The sequence below is a fragment of the Saccostrea cucullata genome, unplaced genomic scaffold (assembly GCF_032062105.1).
Source record: "Saccostrea cucullata isolate Sc308-1 unplaced genomic scaffold, CSIRO_AGI_Scuc_v1 ctg176, whole genome shotgun sequence".
NCBI classification, from domain to species: Eukaryota; Metazoa; Mollusca; class Bivalvia; order Ostreida; family Ostreidae; genus Saccostrea; species Saccostrea cuccullata.
The window spans coordinates 922323-942278 of NW_026939570.1; the positions used below are offsets into that span (position 1 = coordinate 922323).

At 35.0% G+C, this 19956-nt stretch overlaps 1 protein-coding gene across 4 annotated transcripts in view; it reads left to right on the forward strand.

Moving 5' to 3' along the window:
• LOC134253316 (uncharacterized) overlaps nt 1-17884 on the forward strand; it is a 158436-nt gene extending 140552 nt beyond the window's left edge. The window contains exons 16-19 of one of the 4 annotated variants that reach the window (XM_062735842.1): nt 777-1454; nt 6268-6791; nt 12563-12780; nt 17704-17884. In XM_062735842.1, the coding sequence (XP_062591826.1) occupies nt 777-1454; nt 6268-6791; nt 12563-12780; nt 17704-17839 (1556 nt within the window). In that variant the 3' untranslated portion in view covers nt 17840-17884. The remainder of the gene's footprint in view (nt 1-776; nt 1455-6267; nt 6792-12562; nt 12781-17703) is intronic. The other 3 variants (XM_062735845.1, XM_062735844.1, XM_062735846.1) reach the window with 3 other exon arrangements.
• The last annotated feature ends 2072 nt before the right edge of the window (nt 17885-19956 follow it).

Genomic DNA, 19956 nt, shown 5'->3' on the forward strand with positions numbered 1-19956 from the left:
GGAAGGACTGACAGTTATGGTCTATAATGGCAGTATCACTCGTTTAGATGTGGATTGCATTGTCAGTGCTTCAAATGAAAATCTCTGGCATGGTGGAGGAGTTGCTGTTGCGATATCAGAGGCAGCAGGCTATGCGTTTGATGAAGAAAGCAAGGACTATATAGCAAAGTATGGCCCTATACCAGTAGGTACATGTGCTGTGACATCCGCTGGCAAGCTACCCTACAAGTATGTAATTCACACAGTTGGACCAAGATGGGGTGACTATCCTGACAAAGATCGATGTTTACGTGATCTCTGTGAGTCTGTAGAGGTCACATTTAGAAAGGCAGATGAATTGGGGATGAAGTCAATCGCATCACCAGCCATAAGCTCAGGTAAATGTCTCAAAATTTGAGTGTAGAATGTAGAATTTACACTTTTTAAATTTATGCAATATCAATAATAATGAACTTAAATTTTACACTAGATGTATAAAAATCTTGACCTCTAAGTAATTACATGTATGTAATCTGCAGACAATTATACAAGAAAATATTCTACATTAAAAAAGCTACTATGATCGCAAATTCCCAGGCAAAATGACAAATACCTTGGAAAAGAATATTACGATTGAAATGAATAATTTCTATGATCTGAATGGCTGCTATCCGACATTGTTAAAAGAAATACTATGATTCTCATTAATAGAAAGGATAAATATTACCATTTTTTCCTTTCTATATTTAAATTGTTAACATTTATTGAAAAAAATGATTTATAAAAAATCTTTTCAGGTATATTTGGTGTCCCAGGAGATAAGTGTGTAGAACAATATTATAAAGCCGTGGTGACATTCAGCAGAAGTTATCCCTTTCGGAGTCTCAGAGAAATCCACTTTGTTGACAGAGATCCATCCATGGTCAGTTCAATACAAGCAATATTCCAACGAAGAGCTTCATCTTCTTCCTGCTTCAATACAAAAAGGTTCTCAGAAGCACCAGGCAGTGGAGAGGCATTACCACCAGATGACAAAAAAATGTTGTCAGCTCACAGAAGTCATTTCAGCAAACAGCCATCAGCTGCTGATTCCATTATCAAAATATCAGACATGCTAACAATCAAAGTTCATCTGGGAAATATAACAGATGTTACAGCAGATATTGTAGTTTGTCCTCAAGATGAATACTGCTCATCAAATTGCCAAGTTGCCAAAGAAATTTTGAATATGATTCCTTCACAGTCTGAAAGTCCAAATAGTGGAAGAAAGAAAATTGGTCAAATTTTGTCGCAAAACATTTTTGGAAATGCTCCATGGAAGATGATCATCCATGCTGTTACACCAAGATGGAACAGAGCTTCAGCAAAAGACCCATGGAACTTTGAAAGAACACTGAATTTAATGATCAAAGAAATTATAAAAAATGCAGATGAGTCAAAGTACTTTTCCATAGCTGTTCCAATCTTAGGTGCAGGTAAAAGAAGGATACGGAGATAACGAACAGTATTCAATCTCAGAGTCCATAAAACAATACAAAATAGGAGCAGAGCAAACACGGACCTCCGAAACATCAGACATGGGATCAGGTACCATGGAGAAGTGAGCATCCCCTGATGACCGGTCACATTCGTCGTATGTACCTTTTCATGATCAGGAAATAACGAAAAAATCCGTCGTCAGTGTATAAATAATGGACTAACAATTAGTATGATTGATTGATTGTTTATTGTTTAACGTCCCTCTCGAGAATTTTTCACTCATATGTAGACCTCACCATATGCCGTTGAAGGGCTTCAAATTTTGACCTTTACTCGACACTCAGGGCCATTGGGCAGTGAGAGATCTTTATTGTGCCAGCGCCTGCCGCTGACACGGGGCCTCGGTTTTAAGGTCTCATCCGAAGGACCTGCAACTTTCACATCAAAGCGATCATCATGCCGAGCGCATGGCGAAGGAACAGTTGCTACCCCTTTTATCGACTGGGTCAGTCGCGGCCGAGATACGAACTCACGACCTCCCGATCACGGAGTGAGCGCTCTACCGACTGAGCTACCGTGAACGGTACAATTAGTATGTAGTTAAATTAATTACAGTCAGCATTTGACTCAATGATAAATTATATTTGCTGACAAGGTCAGTGTATCGACCATAGAACTTACCAAATGATGACTTTAAATATACTATCATCCTTCAACATGCCCTTTTTGTAAACTAATGAACATTTTCATCTTTTTCCTAAGACCGCAGAATTTATTCAAACAACTTCATTAAGAAGGTCACCATGACCTAATTTTTTTAGGCTTATTTTGAAAATTGCAAAATTAATTTGCTTAGAATTTCAAACTTAAGTCCCCAGTTTGTCAACTAAAAGAAGGATCAGCACGACTTACTTTGTGAATTTATAGGCTTATTAAATATGTTTCGGAGTCTTCAGAAAGTACACAGCTCATCGCACTTTTTAAACTCACATGGTTTTTCGCACAAATTAAGATCACATTTTTCTTGCAATAAATTTTAAAATCATCGAGCTTCAGTACGAGACATAACCCTTATATTATTAAATATTTCACGATAAAGGTGCATATTCTCTAAAATCATGATCCTAAGTTTTGAAACATCGATGTTTTAAAAGGAAATTTGTTTATAAATTGTATGATGTTACATGTGTATGATTCTACCATAGATATTAACAAATTATTAATCGAGCTTTCCCTGATACTTTTAAGTTGAAATGTTCAAACTGACTTCTTACAGATGAGTATACTACTTAATACTTTGAACGTTTTCCATACTTGTCTTGGTTTTGTCGAAATGCAGCGCCAAAAAATGGCAAAACTGCATATAGAAATTATGTCAAAGGATAGGATAATAAAGTTTTGTTTATCTTTCAACATAGTAAATACATGTAGTTACTATTGAAAAGAAACTTCTTTTGCATTTATGGACTGAAACTTAGAAATTTTTCGTTGAAAGGTATCTTTTTTGATGCTAAATTTCAGAAAGTTAATCAGAATAAATGCCATCTTTTTAACAAAGAAAGCAGTCGAAAGGATGAAAAATACTTCTGTCATCTTGCGCCTTAGTGTCATACTAATGTACATAAAATTCAGAGGTAATATGAACTGCACTGTTTCTGTATCTAGGCAAGGCAAAGGTATGCTTTAAAATGAACGGATGCAAAGACGTCCGTATTTGACGAGAAACCATGAAAAAAATCATTTGGGAACTGTCATAATTTATCACACAGGAACATATAAAAATCTTATTAATTATTATGTGCGAATTATGTTTAAAGTAATAGAATAGGATCAAAATGAAGTTATAAATCACTTTTAAAATATATATTGTTGCCACGTTACACAATTTTGCATTATAACAATGTGACCTTAATTTGTGCGAAAAACTATGTGGGTTTAAAAAGTGCGTTAAGCTGTAAATCAAAAAGCATGTCTTATTGACATATTTTTTGTAATTTCATAGCTATAACTGAACATACCCGATAGTAATTTACCTAGAATTATCAAATTTTGTCAGTTGTTGTATCTTGGAAAGTACATGCTGTTAGTCAGGCAAGTTGTTATCTATAGCTACTTTTTGAATACCATTACTATTTTTAAAAATATTTTTGATGCTAAGTGGTTGAGTTTTGTTATGGAATAATGAGACAATTCCTAAATATTTCAAACAATAAGAGACTTTAGATTATCATGATCATCAATCATTTTCATCTGTTGCATTTTGGGAGTGTTAACCAGAAAGTAGGGTACAGTGTCAATTGCATAGTTTTCGAATTTAAATCTATGTACAATATTTTAAAAAAAATAAACCTTAGAATCATTTAGTAATAGAATAATCTAAATGTGTCTCGGGACAAGCCCTCACCACAGTTAGAATAATTTCAGAATTAATTGTAACAAACCTTTTTGAGGTTGCGTATGCCTTTAAACCTAAAATAAAATTCAAACAAAGACGAAAATTTAACTAATTTTTCAAGGTTTTTTCACGTTTCAAAATAACAAGAGACATTTACATTCGGAATTCTCTAGATTGTTCCTAGTAAATGCACTGAGAACGAGATATCGCCCATGTTTATTTTGCTACATTGTGAATACATGGAACGAATTCTATCGTTAAATTGGGTCCGTAGGACATATATCATTTTAACGATAGAACATGCTATCTAGGAATCATATAACTTTCTCAGTTGGTGCATCGTGAGTCCTTGGAATATTTAAACTATTTACATTCAATGTAATTTTCTTTATGAAATCCATTAGAAATCCACGACGGTGAAATCACTATAACACACGTGAAACCTTGTCACCGCGCGTTATTATACACAATGGGAACCCTAAAGGCATTTTCAACACTTTAGGAACATCCAAATGTGCAATGTTTTGACCCAATTTCATAAAAATCTATAAACCTGTTAAATTAACGTAAAAATGCAACAAATGAGCGTTTGAAATGAATATTTCACTTTTTTTTCCCTCGCAATGTTCGTTTGCGTTATTTAACTTCGCAACGTCTATAGGCACATCAGCTTTAGAGAGTTCTAAATTCACATTAAAGATTAACGAAATAAACAATTACGAAGAGGGAAAATTAGGGAATGTAAATTTTATATGAGCATTGAATTCATATTTTTGGATGTCGCTAACGTGCGGTATTCAATTTGCCGTGCCAAAAATATGAATTCAATGCTTGAAAGAAAGGTTTCACAATTTCTAAGAAGAGCAATTTAATGCCCATATCCCTCTTGTTTATGACCTCAGGACAGGGTCACATGTATGTCTCAACGGTTTTGCCAGTATTTTCATTATGTGAAAGATCTTAATTTTAATTCTTCTTCAGTCTAAATAGGCATTTTCAGACATTTTCTTCTAGAATCATATTCTTTTTATTAGCCTAGTTTTTTGGTCACCTGAGTAAACCCAGGTGACATATTGCTATCCGTTTCGTCTGTCCTCGTGCGTTGTGCGTCGTGCGTTAATATTTGAACATTTTCAGCTTAATTCTCTGCAACCCTCAACCATTTTCAACCAATTTTGAAATAAAGCATCTATGGGTGAAGGGGAACATAAATTGTAAAATTCATGGTCCCTGCCCCCCTGAGGCTTGAAGGTGGGGCAAAAACCACTAATATTAAATTAGTGCAATCTTTAAAAATCTTCTTTACTCCTGGACATCAAGCAGTCACACTGTTTGCATGATTGTAATAAGCATTGAGTCTTCTTCCAAAATTGTGAAATTCATGGTCCCAGGGTCATGAGTTCTAGTGCTAGGGCGGGGCTATATAGATTACATAGTAAAATGCATTATTTCTTTGAAAATCTTCTTCTCTGCCCCAGGGTATTAAATAATCTTACTAATTACATAGGTATGATGAACAAGAATGCCTCTTCCAAAATTCTGAATTTGATTGCCCCATGGTCGGGGATTCTGGTGTTAGGGCGGGGCTTTATTGATTATATAGTGAAAATGCATTAATTTTTTGAAAATCTTCTTCTCTGCTCCTGGGTATTAAATAAACTAACTTAGTACATAGTTATGATGAGCAAGAATGCCTCTTCCAAAATTGTGAATTTGATTGCCCCATGGTCGCGGGTTCCGATCATTAGGCGAAACTCTATTGATTATATGACCAAAACGCATTACATCTTTGAAAATACCTTTCTCTGCTCCTCTTGTTATAAGTGATGTTCTTAGTTCAGGTCAGGGTTTTGCTCTAGTGAAATGGCCAATATGGTCATAAAATATGAAATATTTGAATTTTGATTTTTTTTCTCCACAGTCTCCTTAAAATTATACTGAATTGAAATCTGTCATTCACTCGTCTGAGAAATTCAAACAATATTCAGAAAACTGACTAGATTGGGCAAGAGTCAAACTAACTATGAATACCCTCTCTATAAAACACCTTGACTGTATATATAGAAATTATGTCAAAGGATAGGATAGCCTGAATATATCGGCACCTGATCCAAACACTGAATTTCTAGAGGTCCGTGTTTCTTCTGCTCAAAATTAGTACATGAAATGTTTAATGGACTTCTGAGCTGGAATGCTGTTCATCATCTGTATCATGCAGAGTTTATAGATGATAACGGTGGTAAATAATATATAGAATACAATAATTATATAGATGATAATAATTTATATAGAGATGCTAATGGTATAGATAATGTCACCGTTAAAATGATAAAGATCGTGTTAAAAATGCAATGGATACATAAAACATTGTTTTATGGATTTACCTTTTAATATATATGTTGTTTATTTCAAAGGGGTAGGTGATTATACAACACCTGTGGAAACCTGCGCTCGGAATCTTTACAAGGCTGTAAAAGCAACACACTCTTCACTGATTAACCTCAAAGAAATCTACCTTGTTGTGAACGAGGATGCTGCCGAGAAAGCATACCTGGACATGTTTGAAGATGAGGGTTTTCAAATTATACCAAAAATTTGCCCAGACCTTTCTCAACCAGGGAGTAAAACAGATTGGGGCAAAACAATTAAATCTTCAGACTTGCCACAAGAACAGGAGAACTGCTGTGTGTGTATGGATACACCAACAAATCCAAAACGATTGAAAAAATGTGGCCACATCTTTTGCAAAGAATGTATTGAGCAGTATTTTGAGTACAAGCCAGTATGTCCACGTTGTGGTCAGATTTATGGGAAAATGAAGGGGGATCAGCCTCCAGGGACAATGTCAATGAGCAAAGGTCATCAAAGATTAGAAGGCTTCACTGACTGTAATGGCTGTATCATCGTGACATACACATTTTACAGTGGATCACAGGGGGTAAGATATTTCTTAATTTGTATGTCAACCTTATCTATAGTTTGACACAAATTTCTTAACTAACTTGAATTTTTATCAAAAGATTTAAAAAATGACATTTGAGAAATGAAATATTAATAGCCATTATCTGTAACCAATTAAACTTGAATAAACCCATCCAAAAAATTTGAAGTTTCAATAACTTTTTGATGAAATAAAATTTTTAATATATTTTCATGTGAAATACTACATGTATTACAATATATACTGACACGCAAATGAAACGCAACATCCTACTTTAGGGGGAAATAATTATGTAAAGCAAAAAAAAATTGTATCTTAAAATTATGGATATCTGCACTTGGGTAAACACCGGTAATGTAACGGTTGAACGATTTTCATACCGTAACCGGAAGTCAAGTTTGATTCTGCTTAACAAAAATAAAAAATTGCATGTTTAACAAAAAAATTTGGCAATATTATGGAGTTTTAAGGGTTTTAACTGTTCATCATAAGTAATGCAGCAATATTTCAAAAAATAAACTCTCCTTTCCTTTCCCGTAACGATGCTAAGGCTTCTTGAAAATGGCTTAAGTACGCATTTCCATTGCTCTAGCTGGAAAATTTCAATGTAAAGGTGATAGAGAGTTGCTGATGCAAAAATTCACAAAAATACGCCTCAAAAGGGTCTTGCGTATCATATTCATTAAGGACAGTCCTTGTACTGGAAGTCCAGGGGTGGCTTCACTGCTGTAAGTTAGAGAAAATTCGACCTCATCATCTGAAAAACGGGCATTTAAAAATGGCAAAGAATAATTCCTTCGCTCAGATCTCGATATTGATGAACCTATTGTATCGTAGAAATTAAGCTGCAATTGTTGTTTAGGGCAGTCTTGCACGTTTTACTTGAATGCTGGGGGGGGGGGTGTTTTAACAGTCATGTGTTACTCAGTAAAGTAAAAAGATAAACATTTTACATTTTTAGGTCACCTGAGTAACACAGGTGACCTATTGCTATCCGTTTTCATCCGTCGTCGTCCGTCGTGTGTCGTGTGTTAACATTTGAACATTTTCAGCTTCTTCTCTGAAACCACTGAACCAATTTCAACCAAATTTGGTATACAGCATCTATGGGTAAAGGGGGAACAAAAATTCTGAATTTCATTGTCCCCGCCCCCCCCCCTGGGGCCTGAGGGGTGGGGCCAAAACCACTCAAATTAATGCAATGTTTAAAAATCTTCTTTACTCCTGGACATCAAGCAGTCTAACTGTTTGCATGATTTTAATCAGCATTGAGTCCTCTACCAAAAATTGTGAAATTCATGGCCCCAGGGTCAGGGGTTCTAGTGTTAGGGTGGGGCTATATAGATTATATAGTGAAAGTGCATTATTTCTTTGAAAATCTTCTTCTCTGCTCCTGGATATTAAATAAACTAACTAAATACATAGTTATGATGAGCAAGAGTGCCTTATCCCAAATTGTGAATTTTATGGCCCCAGGTCAGGGGTTCTGGTGTTAGGGTGGGCTCTATTGATTATATAGTGAAAATGCATTAATTCTTTGAAATTCTTCTTCTCTGCTTCTGGGTATTAAATAAACTAAGTACATAGTTATGATAAGCAAGAGTGCCTTTTCCAAAATTGTGAATTTTATGGCCCAAGGGTCAGGGGTTCTGGTGTTAGGGGCGGGGCTATATAGATTATATAGTGAAAATGCATTAATTCTTTGAAAATCTTCTTCTCTGCTTCTGTGTATTAAATAAACTAACTAAGTACATAGTTATGATGAGCAAGAGTGCCTCCTATAAAATTGTGAATTTTATGGCCCCAGGGTCAGGGGTTCTTGTGTTAGGGGGGGGGGGGGGCTCTATTGATCATATAGTGAAAATGCATTAATTCTTTGAAAATCTTCTTCTCTGCTTCTGGGTATTAATAACTAAGTACATAGTTATGATGAGCAAGAGAGCCTCTTCCAAAATTGTGAATTTTTAGGCCCCCAGGGTCAAGGGTTCTGGTGTTAGGGCGGGGCTCTATTGATTATATAGTGAAAATGCATTAATTCTTTGAAAATCTTCTTCTCTGCCTCTGTGTATTAAATAAACTAACTAAGTACATAGTTAGTGAGCAAGAGTGCCTCCTATAAAATTGTGAATTATATGGCCCCAGGGTTAGGGGTTCTGGTGTTAGGGCGGGGCTCTATTGATTATATAGTAAAAATACATTAATTCTTTGAAAATATTTTTCTTTGCTCCTGGGCATCAAATGAACTAACTTAGTGCATAGTGTTGATGAGCAAGAGTGCCTCTACCAAAATTATGAATTTTATGGCCCCAGGGTCAGGGGTTCTGGAGTTAAGGTTTGGCTCTATTGATGATGTAGTGAAAATACATGAATATTTCTTTGAAAATCTTCTTCTCTGCTCCTAGGTTTTAAATAAACTAACTAAGTACATAGTTATGATGAGCAAGAATGCCTCTTCCAAAATTGTGAATTTAATGGCCCCAGGGTCAGGGGTTCTAGTGTTAAGGCGGGGCTCTATTGATTATATTGTGAAAGTACATGAATTCTTTGAAAATCTTCTTCTCTGCTCCTAGGTATTAAATAAACTAACTAAGTACATAGTTATGATGAGCAAGAGTGCCTCTTCCAAAATTGTGAATTTTTAGGCCCCCAGGGTCAAGGGTTCTGGTGTTAGGGCGGGGCTCTATTGATTATATAGTGAAAATGCATTAATTCTTTGAAAATCTTCTTCTCTGCCTCTGTGTATTAAATAAACTAACTAAGTACATAGTTAGTGAGCAAGAGTGCCTCCTATAAAATTGTGAATTTTATGGCCCCAGGGTTACGGGTTCTGGTGTTAGGGCGGGGCTCTATTGATTACATAGTAAAACTACATTAATTCTTTGAAAATATTTTTATTTGCTTCTGGGTTTTATGCCAATGATCCAAGTATATATATTTATGATGAAGAAAGGTGCATCTAGCAAAGTGGTTTTTTATGCCCCCTGGGTCGGGGGGGGGGGGGGTTACAGAGTCTGAAAATAAATTACTGCTTTGAAATCTGCACTTTGGTATTAATCAACCATTTTATGATAAAATTTGCAAATTTTGAAATATGTGGCCCCTCGGTCAGTGGTTCCTTTGGGGTGATGAGGTGCACAACTGGGTATAAAGTGGAAGTGCATTTTCTCTTTGTTACTCTGATCTACCTCTGGGTATTAAGTAAATAGAGTAAGCATGCTAAGTTAATAATTATGATAAGCAATGATGCCTCTTTCAAAATTGTGAATTGTGAATTTCATGGCCTCTGGTTTAAAACACGAACCAAATTTAATTGTTTGAAAGTTGTTACGGAATACTCAGGTGACCTATAAGGCCCGTGGGCCTCTTGTTATCAAATCCCTGATGTTCTGAAAAGTGAGATTAGCCTTACTGTATTCATTTTTGAAAATCATAAGATAAAAAAAATCAGACATTTGTAGATGACTGCTTGTTGCGTTTCTTTTGCATGTCAGTATATAAGTAGTGATATTTAAACAGAAAATATTAACTTCAAATCTGTGTCTATGCACCTTTAAGCTTAAATACTATCTCCATATGTTTCATCCTATAATTGTTTTTTAGGTCACCTGAGTAAACTCAGGTGACCTTTTGCTATCCGTTTTTGTCCGTCGTCGTGCGTCGTCCGTCGTCGTGCGTCGTCCGTCGCGTGTTACCATTTGAACATTTTCAGCTTCTTCTCTGAAACCACTGAACCAATTTCAACCAAATTTGGTATAAAGCATCTATGGGTGAAGGGGAACAAAATTTGTGAATTTTATAGTCCCGCCCCCCTTGGGCCTGAGGGGTGGGGCCAAAACCACTCAAATTAATGCAATGTTTAAAAATCTTCTTTACTCCTAGACATCAAGCAGTCTAACTGTTTGCATGATTTTAATCAGCATTGTGTCCTCTACCAAAAATTGTGAAATTCATGGCCCTGGGGTCAGGGGTTCTAGTGCTAAGGCAGGGACCTATTGATTATGTAGTGAAAATGCATTATTTCTTTGAAAATCTTCTTCTTTGCTCCTGGGCATTAAATGAACTAACTTGGTGCATAGTGTTGATGAGCAAGAGTGCCTCTACCAAAATTATGAATTTTATGGCCCCAGGGTCAGGGGTTCTGGAGTTAAGGTTTGGCTCTATTGATGATGTAGTGAAAATACATGAATATTTCTTTGAAAATCTTCTTCTCTGCTTCTAGGTATTAAATTAACTAAATAAGTACATAGTTATGATGAGCAAGAGTACCTCTACCAAAATTGTGAATTGTATGGCCCCAGGGTCAGGGCTTCTGGAGTTAGGGCGGGGCTCTATTGATTATATAGTGAAAATACATGAATTCTTTGAAAATCTTCTTCTCTGCTCCCAGGTTTTAAATAAACTAAGTACATAGTTATGATGAGCAAGAATGCCTCTTCCGAAATTGTGAATTTAATGGCCCCAGGGTCAGGGGTTCTGGTGTTAGGGCGGGGCTCTATTGATTATATTGTGAAAGTACATGAATTCTTTGAAAATCTTCTTCTCTGCTCCTAGGTATTAAATAAACTAACTAAGTACATAGTTATGATGAGCAAGAGTGCCTTTACCAAAATTGTGAATTTTATGGCGCCAGGGTCAGGGGTTCTGGTGTTAGGGTGGGGCTCTATTGATTATATAGCGAAAATACATGAATTCTTTGAAAATCTTCTTTTCTGCTCCTAGGTATTAAATAAACTAACTAAGTGCAAAGTTATGATGAGCAAGAGTGCCTTTAACAAAATTGTGAATTTTATGGCCCCAGGGTCAGGGGTTCTGGTGTTAAGGCGGGGCCCTATTGATTATATAGTGAAAATACATTAAATCTTTGAAAATTTTCTTCTCTGCTCCTGGGTATTAAGCAGATGAACTACCTATATAGTTATGATGAGCAAGGGCCTTAAGAACTGTGAATTTCAAGGCCCCAGGGTCAGGGGAACTATAGGGGAGGGGGGCTGTACTAAAAAAGAATGGTTTGAAATCTGCTCCTTGGTATTAATCAAATATTTTTGAAAAGCAAGGATGCCTTTTCAAAAATTGTGTAATGTGTGGATCTAGGCCTAAGGGTCAGGGGTTCATGTGTGGTAGGGGCACTACTGATTATAGCTGAATATTACTGATTTGTTGAAATGTATTTTTTGTTCCCCTACCCTGCCTATGTGTATTAAGTAACCAAACTAAGCAACTGCTAAGTGTATAATTATGATTATCAATGGTGCCTCTTTCAAAATTGTGAATGCCATAGCATCTGGCTTAAAACATGAATCAAATTCAATCACTGGAATGTTGTTGCATCATGCTCAGGTGACCTATAAGGCCCATGGGCCTCTTGTTTATTTTTACGAATAGTACTTATAAAATTAAATGAATATTTTTTTTACTTTTGAATACTTTGTTACCACAATAACGTATACGTAATAGTTGATATACCAGACTTGTTATCGTAAATTTAAAACATCAGGACTTCAACTTTTGGAAAGAGTCATTGCCAGTTGATTCTTATGCCGCAAATAATAATTATTGGACTGTAAACATGTTAATAAATGCCATTTATCAAATTGTAATTCCTGTTGCCAAGGTAACTGTAACACATAGCAACCAATTTTTGCCTGATTTTAGTTAGGTTATGAAAGACTTTAATCATTGAGAGTTTGGAGAAATTCTGAGATTATGCGTGTCACAGCTCCTGTGTAAAATTTCAAGTCATTACAGAGAATGGCTCTTAATATTTACAGTCTGATCACCCAACCCCTGGGAAGTGGTATAAAGGAATAAGTCGCTCTGGCTATGTTCCTAACAACGAGAAAGGACGTCTGATAGCTAAGCTGCTAAACGTAGCATTCAGCAGACGTTTAGTGTTTACCATTGGTCGCTCTAGAACTACAGGCCAGGATGGTGTTATTACATGGAATGATATACATCATAAAACTAGACCCGATGGAGGACCTCAAAGGTATGTACATGTAATTGTAATTATTAGCTCATCTGAGCTGAAAGCTTAGGTGAGTTTTTCTCATCACAAGTTGTTTATAGTCCTGTCTTTCTGTCCGTCGGTAAACTTTTCATATTTTCGACTTCTGCTTTAGAACCACTGGACCAATTTCAACCAAACTTACCACAAAGCATTCTTGAGTTGAGGGAATTCAAATTTGTTAAAATACTATGAATAAAAAGCCATGCCCTGTGGCAACGCACTTTGAAAAAAATTTTTAAAGTGCGTTAAATTTGGGACACACTCAATGCACTTTGAAAAAAAATTTCAAAGTGCGTTAAATTTGGGACACACTCAACGCACTTTGAAAAATTTTTTCAAAATGCATTAAGAGTGTACATAAATATTTTTTACCTTGGGGACATTTAACACACTTTGAAAACAAGATGTGTTTGTGAAACACTATGCGCCCGACGGCAATAAAGTTCAAAAAAATATTTTCAGAAGATAAGTCAAGGTCACAAGGTCATTGACCTTGGTGTCATTTGAAGAACTTCATTAGTGGAGTATGCACACCAAATATGAAGTCTCTATCTGTCATGGTTCAAAAGTTATGGAGAAAGTTTGTAAAATCTATTTTTAGCATAAAGGTCACAGTCAAGGTCACAAGGTCATTGACCTTGGTGTCATTTGAAAGAGCATCATTGGTGGAGTATGCATATCAAATATAAAATCTCCATCTCTCATGGTTCAAAAGTTATGGCGAAAGTCTGTAAAAGCTATTTTTAGCAAATAGGTCACAGTCAAGGTCACAAGGTTATTGACCTTGGTGTCATTTGAAAGAGCATCATTGGTGGAGTATGCATATCAAATATAAAATCTCCATCTGTCATGGTTCAAAAGTTATGGTGAAAATTCGAAAAAGCTATTTTTAGCAAATAGGTCACAGTCAAGGTCACAAGGTCATTGACCTTGGTATCATTTGAAAGAACTTCATTGGTGGAGTATGCATACCAAATATGAAGTCTCTATCTTTCATGGTTCAAAAGTTATGGCAAAGGTTAAAGTTGACAACAGACAGACAGACAAACAGATAAACAGACAAACAGACAGGACAAAAACAATATACGCCTCGGATCTATCGATCCGGGCGCATAAAAATGTGTATTTTAACAAAAAACTCTAGACTTAGATTTTAGTAATTGAGAGAATCAATTTGTATTAATTATATATTTCGAAAAACATTTTAATTTACATGTACTCATTTAAACTCATTGGGAACAAGGAGAAGATGAGTAGAAGGGTTCTCAGCCAAACTCTTTTTTTCTTATACATTGTACTTAGCTGTCTGTAGCAAATTGAAGGTAAACAATCCCCTCAAAGGTAAGCCCCAAATTTCAATGCCTATATATCTTTGCATAACATTTGTGTGCCTAAGACCCCCGTCCCAATAAGGATGTCTATGCTTCACCAAAATATATGTATTTATATAACTGGTATGACGTTGAAAACTTTCAATAAATTTTAGTTTACATATAAAATGCATGCAAACTGGAAAAATTAGGTACATGTACAGTAAAACATTTATGAGAGATAGAATTTTCAAAGAATGGAAAAATCAAAATCGCTCACTTTAACATCCTGAAGTGACCTCATCACCGAAGAGTTATCAAACAGATTCAATTATTTATCTTACCTAAGATTTGCAAGAATATTGACTAGGCCACACAAATTTTTCAAAGTGCATTAATATGGTCGATATTAACGCACTTTGAAAAGAAATTAAATTTTTTCAAAGTGCGTTAATTTGGTCCCAAATTTAACGCACTTTGAAAAAATTTTTGTTGTGCGTAATTTTTCAAAGTACGTTGTAACACATGCCCTCTTTCAAGGGTAAATAACTAAGAAATAGTGAAAATTTGGTGGCATGTTTTAAGAATCTTCTCAAGAACCACTGGTTCAGTAAAGATGAAACATGTGAAATTATCCTCGGGTAGAGTAGTTTCAAGTTTGTTCACATCGTGACCCCAGGGGGCAAAATTGGGCCACCATGGACAATCGAATCGAACAGAGGAATATAAAGGAAAATCTTGAAAAAAATTCTGATGAAGAACAGCACAGCCATGATTTATCATATTTATATGGAAACACCCTCAGGTAGTGTAGATTCAAGTTTATTCAATCAATATCTTTGGGGTAGGATAGGGCAATCATAGACAATCAAAGTTATACATTGCAATACTAGTATTATAGAAAAAAAGTATGCCCAAAGAAGGAAGGGTGTATTGCTTTGATGCTGTATGTCTGTCTTTGTCAGCCCACCATCAGTTTCCGTTCATTTTTTCGCAGAGGTTGAACATATTGAAATGTAGTTTGGTAATCATATTTATCATAAGAATATCTAGGTCAAAATTTGTTTTGGGTTCGACCGAGCCATTTAGGACAGCGTTGTGCCCCTTGGACGTAGAAAAATTCCAATAATTTGCAGTTTCTGTTCATTTTCTTTGAAAAGGTAGCTTATATTGAAATGAAATTTGGTATACAGATTTATCATAATAATATCTAGGTCAAATTCTGTTCTGGGCATGATCAAGCCATTTTGCATTGAGTTAAGCTCCTTGCTGGTACCAGAATGAAAGTTCACAATTATAAGGAAAAAGCCACAGTAATTGAAAGAAATGAGTAAGCATTCTTAGTGTAGATTAAATTTAATTCAAATCATACTTCTCCCTCCCTTTTAGAGGGAGGCCAGGACTACTTATACATTTAAGTTTTTTTCAATACTGGATTGATTTTTGCTTTTTAGCTCACCTGAGCCGAAGGCTGAAGTGAGCTTTTCTAATCACATTTTGTCGGGCATCCGGCTGTCTAGCTGTCAGTCTGTCTGTAAACTTTTCACATTTTTGACTTCTTCTCAAGAACTGCTGGACCAATTTCAACCAAACTTGCGTCAAAGCATTCTTGGGTGAAGGGGATTCAAGTTTGTTCAAATGAAGGGCCACGCTGTCATTCAAAGGGAGATAATTGGGAATTAATGAAAATTCGGTGGCATATTTTAAAAATCTTCCTCTCAAGAACCACTGTGCCAGGAAAGATGAAACTTATGGGGAAACATCTTCAGGTAATGTAGATTCAAGTTTGTTCAAATCATGACTCCGGGGGGTAGGGCGGGGCCACAGTGGCAGACCAAAGTTTTACGTAGAAATATATAGGAAAATTCTTTAAAAATCTTCTTCTCAAGAATAACAAAGCCATAATTGATTATATTTATATGGAAGCATCCTCAGGTTGTGTAGATACAAGTTTGTTCAAATCATGACCCCCGGGGATAGGGCGGGGCCACAATGGCCGACCAAAGTTTTACATAGAAATATATAGGAAAATTCTTTAAAAATCTTCTTCTCAAGAATAACAAAGCCATAAGTTGATCATAGTTATATGGAAGCATCCTCAGGTTGTGTAGATTCAAGTTTGTTCAAATCTTGACCCCCGGGGGTAGGGCGGGGCCAAATGTCCGACCAAAGTTTTACATAGAAATATACACGAAAATTCTTTAAAAATCTTCTTCTCAAGAATAGCATGGGACTACTTTTGGATTTAAAAATTTCAATAATAAACCAATTTCTACTTTTTCCTAGCCACAGTGCTCAGGTGAGCGATGTGGCTCATGGGCCTCTTGTTTTTTCTAGCTACATTGCTGAGATGAGCGATGTGGCCCATAGGCCTCTTGTATTGATAGTGATATAGAACAACTTGTATACGTCGTGAATAATTCACCATGATAATGAAATGGAAATGAATTCCCCAGTGTTAAACTAAAGTGTTAAATAATTAGTAAGTCTTACTTTAAAAAGTTAATAAGCTTCGTAATTTAGGGCTATAGTAATTATGTGTTGTACTGCCAAACTTGAATACTTAAATCAGATTGGTTTAGACTCATTTAACAATCCCTAATGTTACTCTCAGCATAAGCAACACACTTGACAACGGGTAACATTACGAAAATGTCACATATGAGCAAATCTTGAGCGTACGGTTCACTGTAGAATTGTCAAAAGTCAGTTGTGCCTTTGAAAGAAGCCCAAAAAAATCACTTCAATAAAAGCTTGCGTCTGATTTATCTTACTTGAAAACAACAACCAACAGACGAAATGTGCTTGCGAGTGCAGAAGTAACAAAACTTTTTATGATGAAGGACCTTTTGACTATCACACAAACAATAGAGAGGTCGGTAAATCTTTTTTGATGCCTTCTCCATGCGAAAAACAGAAGCAGAGAGTTTGAAAGCTTTCTAAACTTGAATCTAACGACGGTCTCAGATTTTTGTTTTAACCACATCTGAAATCAATGACATTCAGTATAATAAAATTAATAGTAAATGTTTTGAGGGTAATAGTTGAAATTGACATCCCAAGGAAATCCATTGTCAACCGATGCGTAACCTCCGCTTACGATAGACAATGGGTTTTCTTTGGGATGTCAATTTCAACTGTTACCCTCAAAACATGCACTTTTTATAAAAAGTCAATATGAATTTTATAGTTCAGGCAAAAAAAAAAAAAAATAATTTCTAGGTTCTCAGGCCCTCCCTCATCTCTTCCAAGGGTGCCTCATTGACCCTTTTTATTGCTAAATCAATAAAATAAAAACAACAAATGACCTCCCTCATCATTTTTTGAGGTTTTGTACAATGTAAAAAGCTGCCTCATCATGTTTTGGGGGCAATAAAAAAGAAAAAAAAATGCCTCCCTCCCTCATCATATTACTTGAAAAAAGGCCTGAGAACCAAGTAATTAACTTTGCATGGCCTTAATGTGTTAACAAACAATCATTACGAACATGTAAAACTTCTAAAGATGCTTTCATTAATCATTTTAAAACAATTGATTGCTTAAACAGTATAGTAAATTTCAACTCTGAAGGTGTTTGATTTAATTTCTTTAGATTTGGGTATCCAGACAGTACCTATCTTGATCGAGTGTTGGAAGAATTGGCAGCAAAGGGAGTGACTCCAGAGTCAGCTGATGATCCAGAGGAATACAAAGAATATTCCAACTTTGTCAAATACTACAGCAGATAAATAACTGAACCTGTATTTGAAAAAATATTATTCAAGATTTATCATTATAAGTTTATAGAATTTTTTTTTATGTCTTAGAAAAGTATTTCAATTTTTTTTTCAAAGTAGAAGAGTTTCATCACTTTGAATTAAAAATTTGTTGAAGGAATATGTAAAAAGTATCGTATATTAATAGTTCACCTTGTTATAGAAAATAGCACAGTCTATAATTACCATTTTCCCGTTATATCACTTTACATTTGGATATTTTTCAGTGTGATTTACATGTTTTTTATGAGAAAATTATTTGTTATTGATACTCTGCAATATGCATATAAAAATTGTGATTGTGGGGCTTAAAGGGGAATCAGTCAAATCAAAGATCATTAGATCTGCCCAGATAGGTGTAAATTTTTTGACATATACATAAGATGGATATATTCCTGAGTAGTATATGCTTCATTCCAATGGCGTACAACTATTGCTTACAAGTATTCCTTTACTAGTGAAGAGTGGAACATGAAATACTGCAATATGATTAAAAAAAAATAATTTTAATCTGTGTGTGTCCTGCTGAGTTTTGGTGATGACAAATATATATACTGTGATTTTTTATATATTTTATATTAATTAAGGATAAATAACACAAACAAACTTTTTTCAGAAATCAGCATTATTTCTCATAGATTTACATTTAAATTGACAACCTGAATAATGTTTACCAAGTAGATTGGGAGAATTTTATAAGATTTTGTCATAAAGTTAAAAAATTGTGCAAAATTTTGTATGGAATTATATAGAAGGAAAAATAAAAACTCAAATCTAAGCACCAAGGAAAACCTACGATTTCTAAATATTTCAGGGATTTATTATTTATATTGATACAAATCAAAATCAGTCAAAAAATATATATCAACCCGCACATCCATTTTTTGTTTGTGGTAAGTACCCTTAAGCTGAGTTAAGATATATATTGAGATTTGTCTCATTAATTATTATTTTGTTGTTTGTCAAAAGGTTTCCTTTTTAAAAAAGATTGAACTATTGTACTACTGTAGTTTTTTAGTTTATTCAATTAATTGCGATTAATTAAAGTTGTTTGGCTACTTCCCTCATTATTTTTTTTCTGAAACATATCTTGTAATAGATAAATCATCTTGTAAAGCTTTTGATTGGCCATATAAATTCATAGCATATTTTCCTAGGAAATAGTATTTTTTCCCAAAATGTAGATAGATACGCTGTTTTTATGTTTTGTTGTGTTACACCAATATTTCTTGACAATCAAAATAAAAAAAAATAATAATAAACAAGAAAAAAAGAAATTTATGAAATATAGGAGATGGAATTAAAATTAAATTGCACAAGGGGCGTACGCGTCTGAAAAATCCTGCTTAATTAAATTTTAACCGTTTCACAAAAATGATTTAGTTTGATACCATTGAAAAATGCTGGAAAATTTGCGCTTATTTCAACATCGTTTTCTCAAGAAAAATGACGGACCTCAAATGATATCTGTCAACATGTTTAGATCGCAAAAAAGCTGTAAAAGGCTGCTTTGATAACAATTTTTTTTCACTGACAAGAAAATAAATAATCTGACACGGAAGAATTTGCCCCCCCCCCCACCCCCAAGTCCACATGGACCGGTAGCATGCTGTATTTAATTTTACGTAATCATTATATATTCCTTTCTGTATTAATAGTGATTACATAAAATTAAATATAGCATGCGACCGGCCCCTGTACTTCACTCCCCTCAGAATCAAACAACCGTCCCCTAATTTAAATTAAAAAAAATATTTAATTTAAAAAACAAAAACACTCGGAGGGGGAGGGGGCTTATAATTAACACTAGTCAGGGACAGATGATTAAAAAATTTTATTCTCTTATCCAGTTAATGACAAGATTATCTATTGTCGTAAATCCTATTTCGTGAGGATGGAGTAGGTTCCAATTTTTTTCAGTACTTCAGTACCGTATTTTTCACTCATTACTTTACATCTACATTATCTTGACGTGACTTTAGTACAACAACAACAAAAAACCGGGGGGGGGGGGACTTCCAGTGAACATTTTCAATGGTAAACAGTTTAACTAAAGTCTGGAAAAGGGGAGGTTCAGGACCCTTGGTCTC